General features: G+C 45.6%; 1 protein-coding gene and 1 long non-coding RNA gene across 2 annotated transcripts in view; one reads left to right on the plus strand and one right to left on the minus strand.

Moving 5' to 3' along the window:
* Positions 1-10,769, minus strand: part of HUNK (hormonally up-regulated Neu-associated kinase) — an 87,031-nt gene extending 76,262 nt beyond the window's left edge. Inside the window, exon 1 of the mRNA XM_063956400.1 lies at positions 10,612-10,769. Within this exon, the coding sequence (XP_063812470.1) occupies positions 10,612-10,715 (104 nt within the window). The 5' untranslated portion in view covers positions 10,716-10,769. The remainder of the gene's footprint in view (positions 1-10,611) is intronic.
* Positions 1-12,724, plus strand: part of LOC135050180 (uncharacterized) — a 79,393-nt gene that overhangs the window by 8,175 nt on the left and 58,494 nt on the right. The gene's annotated exons all lie outside the window — the stretch shown is intronic.

The raw sequence follows: 12,724 nt of genomic DNA on the forward strand, positions 1-12,724 counted from the left end.
TGTAAGACACATCACAGCCTCCCTTTCCACTGTAAGACACAGCAGAGCGTGGGGCTGAGGGATGTGTCTTAAACTGCATACACACGGTGCGATTTTCCATGCGATGTGAAACAAAGTGCATATCGCACCGTGTGTATTAGCTTGCGATGCCGATGCGTGACCCCGCAGGATCAGCATTGCAAGAAAATATAGTGGGTCGATACTGACTACATGCCTCCGGGCACAATATAGTCAGTGGCGGCCACGACAGCCCACCTTGCCGTGTGTATGGGGCTTTGCAGCGGAGTATGGGGCGCATAGCTCAGCCCCATGCCCTGCTGTAAGGCGCATTCCTCAGCCCCACACTTCACTGAGAGACGTATCCCTCAGCCCCACCCTCCGCTGTAAGACGCATCCCTCAGCCCCACGCTCCGCTGTAAGACGCATCCCTCAGCCTCACGCTCCGCTGTAAGACGCATCTCTCAGCCCCACGCTCCGCTGTAAAACGCATTCCTCAGCCCCACGCTCCGCTGTAAAACGCATTCCTCAGCCCCATGCTCCGCTGTAAAACGCATTCCTCATCCCCACGCGCCGCTGTAAGACGCATCCCTCAGCCCCACGCTCCGCTGTAAGACGCATCCCTCAGCGCCCACGCTCCGCTGTAAAACACATACCTCATCCCTCAGCCCCACGCTCCGCTGTAAGACGCATCTCTCTGCCCCACGCTCTGCTACTATAGTGAGACTATGAGAAGGAGGCAGCATTTTGTGTGACCGTGTTAGAAACAATTTGCTTTCCACAGGCAGGAAGCAACGATGGAACAATGGACTATTACTATACATTTTCAGAATGTAGAACACAGGCTTTTAACAGACACTTATCTTCTCTTTGTAATGTTACAGACTACAGATTTCTCTAGGTATAAATTAAATTACAATAGCTTTTCCAGGGGAAGCTGCATGTCAGATAGAATTATAATTGTATTGCTTGTGAGGGATTACTCTTTAATTACCTGTGTATGAGAAATAAACTAATGAATCTGGATGAGTTCCTAATGTAAGTTTGTTTGTCAGTTTCTAAAAGTGGAAAGAGAACAGATCTTAATTACACTTATAAGCTAATTTCAGGAAACAAACCATAACCTGTGGTATACGAGAGTAATGTGATTCTCTTTCCAATGGCAGGATCATTACTGAGTGTTACCAGCTGTTACAACATTTGGAATGGGAAGGAGACTCTTATGAGAATTCCCAGCTAGGGTATACTATCATTTGGAGTCTGTTATGTTAAGCTATACCTATACTGACCCTTTTTTCCCAGCAGTGCAGGGATTATCTGCGTGTCAAACAAACAAACAAGAAAAGGAGGTGTGGATGTAGAGTACTATGGGCCTACTTCAGATCTGATCGCAGCAGCAAATTTGTTCGCTACTGGGCAAAACCATGTGCACTGCAGGTGGGGCAGATGTAACATGTGCAGAGAGTGTTAGATTTGGGTGTTATATCTGCCCCCCACCACCCAGAGCCGTCCCTAACCAATATGATGCCCTAGGCAAGATTTTGGCTGGTGCCCCCTAGCACCGCCGCTAGTTCTGATGGAGATGCCTGGCATGAGTCAGCTGGCAGCTCTGCTAACGTCGGGTGCAGCTTCTGCTGATTAAAATGATATGTGGCATGCCTATATTCTGTGTGCGACTGTGGCTGTATCTGTATACGAAATGCTACATTACGGTGATTACCAGCAATACACTGCAACATAGCATTTCATATGCAGATACAGCCGCAGTCACACACAGAATATAGGCATGCCGCATATCATTTTAATCAGCAGAAGCTGCTGATGCCCCTAAGCATACCAAATGCCCTAGGCATTTGCCTATGCCTACGGCCGGCTCTGCCCCCACCCCTCTTCCTGCAGTGCACATGGTTTTGCCCATTAGCTAACAAATTTGCTGCTGTGATCAAATCTGAATTATCCCCATAGTGCCTTATTCAGCTTCAGTTGCAGTTTTGCTATTTTAGCAAAAGTGCCTGCGATCACGTTCTGGGGGCCGCCCAGCATGCAAATACCCGGAAGCGATGAATCACTGAATTGTGGATGCCCCCCTACCTCCGCCCCGAAAACGTTCCCATCCCCGTTTTACCCGCAACACCGCCCCGCAAAAAATGCCCCTGCCTGTCAATCAGGCCGAGGTGTTCGCATTACTAAGATTATGGATATAAATTAGACTGCCCCCCCCATTCATCTATCTATCCACTGAGGCGATGCTGTAGGTATAGGGGGTAATTCAGAGTTGATCGCAGCAGCAAATTTGTTAGCAGTTGGGCAAAACCATGTGCACTGCAGGAGGGTGCAGATATAACATGTGCAGAGAGAGTTAGATTTGGGTGGGGTGTGTTCAAACTGAAATCTAAATTGCAGTGTAAAAATAAAGCAGCCAGTTTTCACCCTGCACAGAAACAAAATAACCCATCAAATCTAACTCTCTCTGCACATGTTACATCTGCCCCACCTGCAGTGCACATGGTTTTGCCCAACTGCTAACAAATTTGCTGCTACGATCAGGTCTGTATTACCCCCATAGATCGCAGTCGGTGAAAGTGTAATGTTAAATGCACCTATGGGGCTGCCATCCGTGCACACGTTAAGTTGTTTAGCCCGCCAGTTATCCAGCGAAGCCTCAGGATAACTCTGTGTCCCTATATAGGTCTTTAGGGACAGCAGTAACTATCGATAAAAAGGATGGAGAAATCTCCAATTTCTCTGGCTTTAACCCTTTGACAAACAGCACAACGCAGGTTCATAAACTGAACCCAGTGATTTTAAAACCACTTGTCAGTTCTTTTCATACATCAACTATACAGCCATCTAGTGGCAATAGGTGCACACTGCAATGGCTTTGTAGAGTATCATTGCTTTCTGGCAGAGAAGTTGCTGCACAATTCTGCGCAAATCGATTTCCCTCGCAGAAAAGGCGGATTTGCCTGGGTGTCTGGCGAGGTTTTAGATTAATTGTTGCATGGAAAGGCACTCTAACCTTGCTTTCCAATTTTATGATTGCCCCCTGTGGGAGGGGGAAACCAGGTGGGCTGTGCCGGAAGCGGGAGGCAGCGGGCAGCCTTTGGTAGACATGACTCTTCTAGGCGTCCTGGAGAGCCACCTGAGTTTCGGGAGATTAGGCATGTATAACTCTATTTGTAAATTCTGCATTCAGTATTTTGCAACCGTCACTTATTTCTGGGCGGGGCTAAAATATGCCCTGTGGCATCCCCTTAACACGTGACGTCGTGGGGGTGGGGCCACTGGAACCAGCACAAAGCAGAGACCTCTACGCAGAGTGCCAAGAGCACCTTATTGACACCCTGGCTGGCACTACACGGTGCAGGATGGCATTTCAGGCACCTTGCAAGCCAAATGCAGATGTCCTGCAGTAGTGACGGGGCTGCCCCCCTGGGCCCTGCACGGCTGCATCACCCGCAGACCCCTAGTCACGGCCCTGATTCAAGAGTATAATAAGGATAATGTGCAGGCTGACCGAATATGATAGGGTCAATTCCATGGAGAACACTGGAAAAACTTGCGGCATATCACTGCCCAATGCAGAATCAGACAAATATTCCGGCTTTGAAAATGTTGCTCATCTCTTTTTATGTTCTACCAAGCACACCATTATTCTTTATTGCAGAAGGAGCTACCGCAGGCAGGCCTCTCTGTAGCTGCTTAGAATACTGCAGCCTTTTAGGAAAGAATAGAAAGTTAAGTGTAGCAGAACTGCAGAAGGCACAATACAGCGGATACAAAGCGGAACTGTTTATTTTCTGCTACCCAGCATGGAATGATTTCTTTCTTATTTACAGCAGATGAATAATACACAGCTGTACGCACACAGCGCATTGAGAAGCAGTTTGGAAAATGGAAGTTAGAATTACTGGGTGTGCCTTTGCAAAATCACAGTCATTTCTATACAACACAACGGAGAATTACAGGGCCGAAGGTTATTTCAGAAGAGCGCAGCTCCTGATGTATTACCACTCTGAAATAGCAGGGCACACGCTGTGCAACCCACTGGTGATAAGGAAAGAAGGGAATCCCTGGGAAAGTGGAAGGAGACAATAGGCCTTTCAGAAGTAGAGAACATTTTGTTGCAACACAATTTGTCCTAGTCTACATGAGTCTTACTGCAGTATCTGTGTTTGGCAAAGTGCGCTGTCGGCCATGTATAGTAAGTAGCCAGAAACTAGTGCAGTAATAAATGTGCGACTCCCATGTGTGTATGCACTGAGGGCCTTATTCAGCTTAGGGCCGCAATTTAGCGAAATCGCAAATCGGATGATTATTGGACGACTGCGCATGTGCTGCAAACGCATTGTGTGTGCATGACCCACAATTTGCAATTCTTCTGCAATCGCATCTTGCAGGCTGATTGACAGACGGTGGGCGTTTTTTTGCAATGCATTTGCAATTCTGCGGCTACATTTGCAGAAATGCGAACACGTCGGTGGGTGGCTTGTTGTGGGCTGGGTGGACATTTAACATGCTGGGCGGCTCTTGCAGATCAGCTACTGTCGCAGAACTACAACTGAAGCTGAACAAGGCCCTATATAATCTCAGGGCTCCACAGAATACTGAATTATCATTACACATCAAGGCTAACAACTGAGGAGGAGTAACTGGGCTGCGGCGTGGCATCTTCACCTAGGCAAAATTCATTGCAACTGTGGGCTCTGCAGAATTAGGTGTAAAGGGCCCCATACACTAGAACGATAATGCCCGATTTCATCCAATTTCAGCCATTCGGGACGATATATCGGGTGAAATCTGGCATTTTGGAGGTGTTTCCGATCCGATCCAATCCGATGCGTGTTCCCGTGAGGGTCGGTTTGGCTCCCCTAGATCGTTAGTGCTGCACTCATGATATGTCGGTTCCCGCTGGAATGGCTGGGATCGCATAAGATATATCGCATGCAAAATGTACCAAATCGTATGGAATCGTATGGAACCACTCCCGGGAAGCAACTGGGAGAGTTCAAGGGAAATCGCCTCCGACTTCAGCCTCAGACATATCGTTGTAGTGTATGGGGCCCTTAAGAGTATTCATTGTACTTGGTAGGCTGCGTACAATTCTGCACTTGAGCACATGTATGCATTTTGTCTGACTCGGCAGGGCTAGTGCACATGCGTATGGGGATTCGACGGGCTGCCGAGGGATCCGAATGTATCCCTCTTCACAACCCAGGGTTCCTTCCCGTACGTACGAGCGGGGCTTCCAGAATAGAAGCCATCTGAAGATAGCATACTGTATGTTCTCACAATCAGATTCTGAAAATTCTGTCTCTTTTTTTGGACTTGGATGAATTGGGAAATGAGATCCTCATGCTAGAATATGGGGACCATGTTCGCTTCAGGGATCACCGGTAATCAGGAGATCTGCGTGACCTGTTTAATTCATGGGGCCAGCACTTAAGTTTCACAAAAGTAGGTGAGTAGGTGAAGAGTACTTTTCTTGGACATTGCTGCTGGCAAATCTATATGAAAAAAATAAATAAATTTGTAACACAATTATGTTACATGAGGAATGTGAAACTGTTCCTTTGTGTGCTGCGGGCATGAGAAGGCGTTCTGCAAGATGTTACTATTCCGCACATCCATCAGATGTCTGAAAGTCTGGAGTTCACAGAAAATGAGAAGAAGAAAAAAATTACACCGATTTGATTTCCAAGACATCCTGGCATATTGAGGAAACGATTCTTCTCCTCCTTCTGCTTGTGTTCTTGTTCTTCTCAGAATTCGCTGCCTGCAGTCTTGGCGCACCTGGCTGTCTTATGTTATGCACTAGCACAGCCTAGTGGTCACAAGTGATAATGTGCTGCTCTTTTTACAGTTCCTCGAGTGCCCTTACTCTCTGCTGCCAGGACACATGCTCTTACTATCCCTGTTTAACCATAGTGAAATCATGTACATGGCCCAGGGTACGGAAATAGATCCCATCAGTTACAATGACCCCCTTAGCCACATAGCCCTTTGCACGTGTGATCAGAAGTATTTGCAAGGCACATATTCTAACGCTGCAGCTCCAATAAGCAAGTTAAAAGTTTGCAATACTCTTATAAACTGTTTTACAGTATGAATCGAAAATGATATCTGCTGGAATGAAGCTTCTCTGCTTGCTAACTAGCAGATCACAGTATCCTGCTATCACACTAACATGCAGTCAGTCTGCAAGTGTAATGTGTGTTATATAATGCCCTAAACTGTCCTGTCTGTGTCAAGTGGTGCTGCAGCATGCATCCATCTACAAAGTGGCGATGGGTCAGCCCAGACAGACCAGCCGAAGAAGAGGACCACTGTATTGGGAACAGGGTAAGAGTCAGTGTTACACCCTCCAAATCCGGCGCCCAGGTCGCCAGCTCCCCTAACCCCCCCCCCCCCCCCCCCCCTAGTTGCGGCCATGGTAACACCATGGGAAGGGATTAGGAAGGGGCGGACTGAGGGCACTCCTGTACACCGGGTCAGATTTACTAGTAATATTCTATTTTCTCTAATCTAACAGCAAAATCATTTCTGTCATTATGTACATGGCTGCAACATAGTATGTGGTCTGTGCTATGATCGACTGATGCACATGGTAAAAAAAAAAGGCACAGTACACATGATGTTATAATGTACAACGGTAACAAGGGCACAGTACATAAAAATGTATACTACACAGGGATACCGTCGTTAGGTCAACAGGCATTAGGTCGACCACTATTGGTCGACCTGCAGTAGGTCGACAGGGTTGCTAGGTCAACATGGTCTATAGGTCGACATGTGATAGGTCGACATGAGTTTTTCAATTTCTTTTCAACTTGTTCGTACTTTACTATCCACGTGGACTACAATTGGGAATGGTAACCTTGCCCGAAGCGAAGCGAGCCATGCGAGGGGACACGGTGCACTAATTGGGGTTCCCGGTCACTCTACGAAGAACTCAACACCAAAAAAATGAAAAAAACTCATGTTGACATTTCTTATGTCGACCTTTATACCTTTATACCCTCTATATCACAGGATCTCAAACTAGGACAGATGTATTAACCTGGAGAAGGCATAAGGAAGTGATAAACCAGTGATAAGTGCAAGGTGATAAACATACCAGCCAATCAGCTCCAATATGCAAAATGACAGGAGTTGACTGGCTGGTGCGTTTATCACCTTGCACATATCACTGGTTTATCACTTCCTTATGCCTTCTCCAGGTTAATACATCTGCCCCTCTTCTGTCCTCAGGACCCCACACAGTTCATGGTTTCCAGGTCACCTATGGACCAGTGATAAATGTGACAGTTGGTGATACACAGTGCAGCTGCTGGGTGACCTGGAAGACATGATCTGTTTGGGATCCTGAGGATCGAGTTTGAGAACCACTATAACATGCTGATAGTGGGTGCTTTGAGATATGAGGAATTTATACAAGGTAGCAGAAAACAGATTCCTTTCATTTAAACAAATCACAGATGATTTCAGGTTTGCAATGTTCCCTATAGACTGTACTGTATGAGTAAAGCGGGGTAGACACTTTGGGGGAGATTCAAATGTTTGAAAAGTCGGTTTGGTGTTGATTTTTCCTGTCTATTAGATAGGAAAAAACAGACTCCCAACTGACTTTTCAAACATTTGAATCTCCCCTTATAAAATGTGTGTACCGAGCCGATCTGACGGGTGACGTAACCCTGCATTGGCAAGTGCATATATACGCTTGCCGACGCAGGGGGCAACGGCGCGACAAAGGATGCCATGGCATCGCTAGAGATGTCTTCTGTCAGCACTACAGCAGGGCCAACCAGGAGATATCGCTAACAAGCAAGTAACTGCACATTGGTAGAATCATATTGCTCTGCTGGGGGGCAGATGTAACATGTGCAGAGAGACGTAGATGTGAGAGGGGTGTGGTCAAACTAAGATCTAAATTGCAGGGGGGAAATAAAGCTCTCCAGAATATGTGGGCTACATGCAACAGCAGCCAGTATGTACCCTGCATGCAAAAACAATAAATATATTGGCACCTCCGACGTTGCAACATGGTTTTTCCATGTGCACAGTTTTTTTTGTTGTTGCTTGGCTTCCAACTCAGAATCAGCCCACCTTAGTTAAGCATGTTAGGTGGTTAAATAAATCATAATAAAAAAAATATTTCCTGATTTTTAAGTGTGAAATAGTCTGCAAGATTTATTATTGCACATGGTAGTTTCTGAACATTAGAAAGTCACAGTGCCTTTTAGAATTTTAGAAGGGATCTATGTAGTTTGAACATAACTTCATTCCATCGTTGATGTCAGACACCCAAGTTCTGTATCATCCAAAAAGATTATTACCAAACATGTGGATCAATATGGCACATTGCCCAAATTTTACATGATATTATCCTTGATGACTGCAGTAGGGACAGTACCCTTTAGGATTACAGACTTTAGATGTTGTCTAATGAGCAATCCCATTGCCATATGATGTTAAACAAGATCCCTGACATATTACAGAGAATTCAGATGTCTGTTGCTTTAGCAACAGTTGCAGGAATTCAGCAAGTATAGTCCACTTGTCTGGTTTTAAATTCTATACTAGCATGTGCCGCCAGTTGCTGCTAGATACTGATCAATGCTGCAGAAAACCTTTGCAAGCCCTGATTCAGTGCAATGTTTGTGCCTAAATGCAAAGTTCATACATTGATTCCACTACCAGTACCAAGAGTGAGAGCAGAACGTGCTGTCGCTGATCCACAGACAAAAGCTAAGCGGAAAAGAGTTGCTAATTTGCACCTTGCAAAACATGTTGCACTGGAGGAGGGGCAGCCTCAGGGCTTTCAGATTAAATGCCAGGTCACACCTGGAATTTTGTACACGGCTCCAACCCACATGCATGCAGAGGCAGCCAGTATTTACCCTGCATGCAGAGGCAGCCAGTATTTACCCTGCATGCAGAGGAAGCCAGTATTTACCCTGCCGCATGCAGAGGCAGCCAGTATTTACCCTGCATACAGAGGCAACCAGTATTTACCCTGCATACAGAGGCAGCCAGTATTTACCCTGCATGCAGAGGCAGACATTTTTTTTAACCTGCATGCAGAGACAGCCAGTATTTACCCTGCATGCAGAGGCAGTCGGTATTTAACATGCATGCAAAGGCAACCGGTACTTACGCTGCATGCAGAGGCAGCCAATATTTACCCTGCATGCAGAGGCAGACAGTATTTTCCCTGCATACAGAGGCAGCCAGTATTTACCCTGCATGTAGAGGCAGGCGGCATTTACCCTGCATGCAGAGGCAGCCAGCATTTATCCTGCATGCAGAGGCAGCCAGTATTTACCCTGCATGCAGAGACAGCCAGCATTTATCCTGCATGCAGAGGCAGCCAGCATTTACCTTGCATGCAGAGGCAGCCAGCATTTACCTTGCATGCAGAGGCAGCCAGCATTTACCCTGCATGCAGAGGCAGCCAGCATTTACCCTGCATGCAGAGGCAGCCAGCATTTACCATGCAAGCAAAGGCAGGCAGTATTTACCCTGCATGCAGGGGCAGGCAGTATTTGCCCTGCATGCAGAGGCAGCCATCATTTACCCTGCATGCATGGGCAGTCAGTATTTACCCTGCATGAAAAGGCATCCAGTATTTACCCTGCATGCAAAGGCAGACAGTATTTACCCTGCATGCAGAGACAGCCAGTATTTACCCTGCATGAAAAGGCATCCAGTGTTTACCCTGCATGCAAAGGCAGACAGTATTTACCCTGCATGCAGTGACAGCATTTACCCTGCATGCAAAAAATTGAAAAACAAAACATATATATAAAAGATGTAATATATGCAATCATTGTTAGAGGGATACTGGTACTGCAAGCACAGAGTCAGGATTACAATGATGTTTGCACAACTCACATCTCTATGCAGCTGCTGCTATTATTATTATTATAATTGCTGGTAATTATCGCTTTCTCAATGAAGACAATCTTAGAGATCAGTGACAATACAAAGCAGTCTTAAAAGATGGGGCGTAGTGTCTCATTCAGTACAAACTGGAATCATGCCATGCTGTCATTAAGAGAAACACGTTACACACAGAGCTGGCAACGTGGCGCCAAGAAGCCAAATATTCTGTACCCTAGGGGTCTCATACTGTGACAAAGCTGAAGCCCTGAATATATCATCAGGCTGTTCTTTTGTCTAGTCCGTGCATCCTTGTCGTGTATGTGTGGCTGCACTTATTACATGCTGGGTGGGGGAATTGTTACATGTTGGATATTATATCCCTGTAAGTGTAAAGCAGACACATGCCAACTCATCTCTGATCCCAGAAGATGCTTAGCATAAAATGCCATTGATGTGCCCCAGGACATATACCCAGCAGCCCAGGAGCATGCAATTTCCATCTCATATACCTGACGCTGCATGAACAATAGTAGGGAGCGGAAACAAAACAATGTGCTACCATGACATTTGCATGTAATGCACAGGAATAGGATGCCGACATGAAACAAAAAAAAGTATTGCAACTGACACAATGATGAGCAGAAAAATATTCTTCCACATCTAATATATGACAAAGGCACGATGCAAAATGACGTAAAAATAAATTAAATAATAATAATAAAACTTTACTTGTTGCCCAGCTCATCCTCTTCCACGTTCCAGTCCAATTGTATCTGATCTTTGCCATTGTTCTCATTGATGCAGGCTGATCTCAGGGTAGTTAATACAACCATGGTTTCTACGATGTGACTAGCTGAGCTGCATCAGTGGATGTGCAGCCCTGTACCCAGCCTCCTTCACATATAAGAAAATCAGATCCAGTCAACAATACAATGCTCGATGGCGCTGATTGGTCAGAAATAGTCACATTATCAACTTAGATTTCCTGCATATTAACAGAGGCCGTGTTATAGATCAGGGAAACAGGCATTGGTTTCTTGTTGCCTGGCAACGGTTGGATAGGAACACTGGATGGAGACAACAAAATAGTGGGGATATGTACATCGTGATCATGCACAGCTGGAGAGAATAAAAGCATTATGTGCACACAAAGCACGACAGCTTGATTGTTCACTGTAAGTGGTTGCAAAATATTGGACTCCAGGTAATAATGGTTCACAGCGGCTGAGACGCTGGGTTTTAATCTTATAATGGGTTTCAGACATATAACCTTAAATTCTGAAATACTCCAGACGAGGTCTTGCAGGTAATTTGTAAATAAGATGTAGGTAGGATTTACTGTGTCTTCTGTGGCTAGGAATGGCTGCTGACACAGTTTGTTATTGAAGCATAAAAAGGGAAATATTGCAATATAATGGAAACAAGAGATAGAAACCTACCATTACCATACTATGGGTCTAATTCAAGGTTGGTTGCAAAACAACATTTTCCTCTAATGGGCAAAACCATGTGCAGTGCGGGTGGGGCAGATATAACATATGCAGAGAGAGTTAGATTTGGGTCTATGGGTACTCAGACCCTCCTACTACTTTGCCAATTTACTGGCTGGTATGTCCCCACTGGCCAGGCATCACAGGATGACCCTGATATAAATGATAGTGTTCCTGCACTCTAGAGCTGCATGGGTGCCCCCATCTTGCCTGTCATTTTGCTGACACTATTGAGGACAGTCACAGAGGTTTTAGTCCTCACATGATTCCAGTATCCAATCTCTGCCCAGAGCACCTTATTTAAACCATTCCCAAGCACCTGTTCATTGCCAGTACAACTTGTCTTCAAGGCGTTCCAGGTTTCTGAATCAATTGCATGTAAAGTCTGTCAAACAAGATTCAACTGTGTAGAATTTAAAATGTGGGAACATTTTGGGGGGCCATGTATTAAGCCATTGAGAAAGTGGAGACGTTGTCTATTGCAACTAGTCAGCATATTTTCATTCTATTGATGGGCAACTTTTTCACTTTATCTCCCTCTGAGGTGCACACGGCATCTAACAGTACGGGGATGTGAGCTGGGTCGCCCAGCTGCTCAGGGAGCAGTGGGCACGCCCCCAAAATGAAAAAAATTGAAGTCAGGCAATGAGGCCCTGCCCCCTTTTCTGCCGCAGGCGCGCCTCCGAGGCACCATGTTCCCACTTCAAAGCTTCAGAAGTTGGGAGGCATGGCTTGATGGAGGTTGTCTCTATGTGAATGCAGGAAGCCACAAAGCAGCTTACCGTAGCTCTGAAGACAACAAAGCACTGTCAACCAGGAAGTGCCTCTGAAGGATCTTTACATATAAACATAGAATTTGACGGCAGATAAGAACCACTTGGCCCATCTAGTCTGACTCCTTTTTTTATCCTTTAGGCAATCTCAACCCTTTTTGAACCTTAATTCTTTGTAAGGATATTCATATGCCATTCCCAAGCATGTTTAAATTGCTCTACAGTTTTAGCCTCTACCACCTCTGATGGGAGGCTATTCCACTTATCCACTACTCTTTCTGTGAAGTAATTTTTTCCTTAAATTTCCCCTGAACCTCCCCTCTCCAGTCTCAGTGTATGTCCTTGAGTTCTAATACTTCTCTTCCTTTGAAGAATGTTTCCCTACTGAACTTTGATAAGACCCTTTATATATTTTAAAGTTTCTATTATGTCCCCCCTTTCCCTTCTCTCCTCCAAACTATACATGTTAAGATCTTTTAGCCTTTCCGGGTAAGTTTTGAGATGTAGGCCATGCACCATTTTAGTTGCCCTTCTTTGTACACTCTCTAATGCAGGGGTAGCCAACCCTGGTCCTCGAGA

This window comes from Pseudophryne corroboree, chromosome 2 (assembly GCF_028390025.1).
Source record: "Pseudophryne corroboree isolate aPseCor3 chromosome 2, aPseCor3.hap2, whole genome shotgun sequence".
NCBI lineage: Eukaryota > Metazoa > Chordata > Amphibia > Anura > Myobatrachidae > Pseudophryne > Pseudophryne corroboree.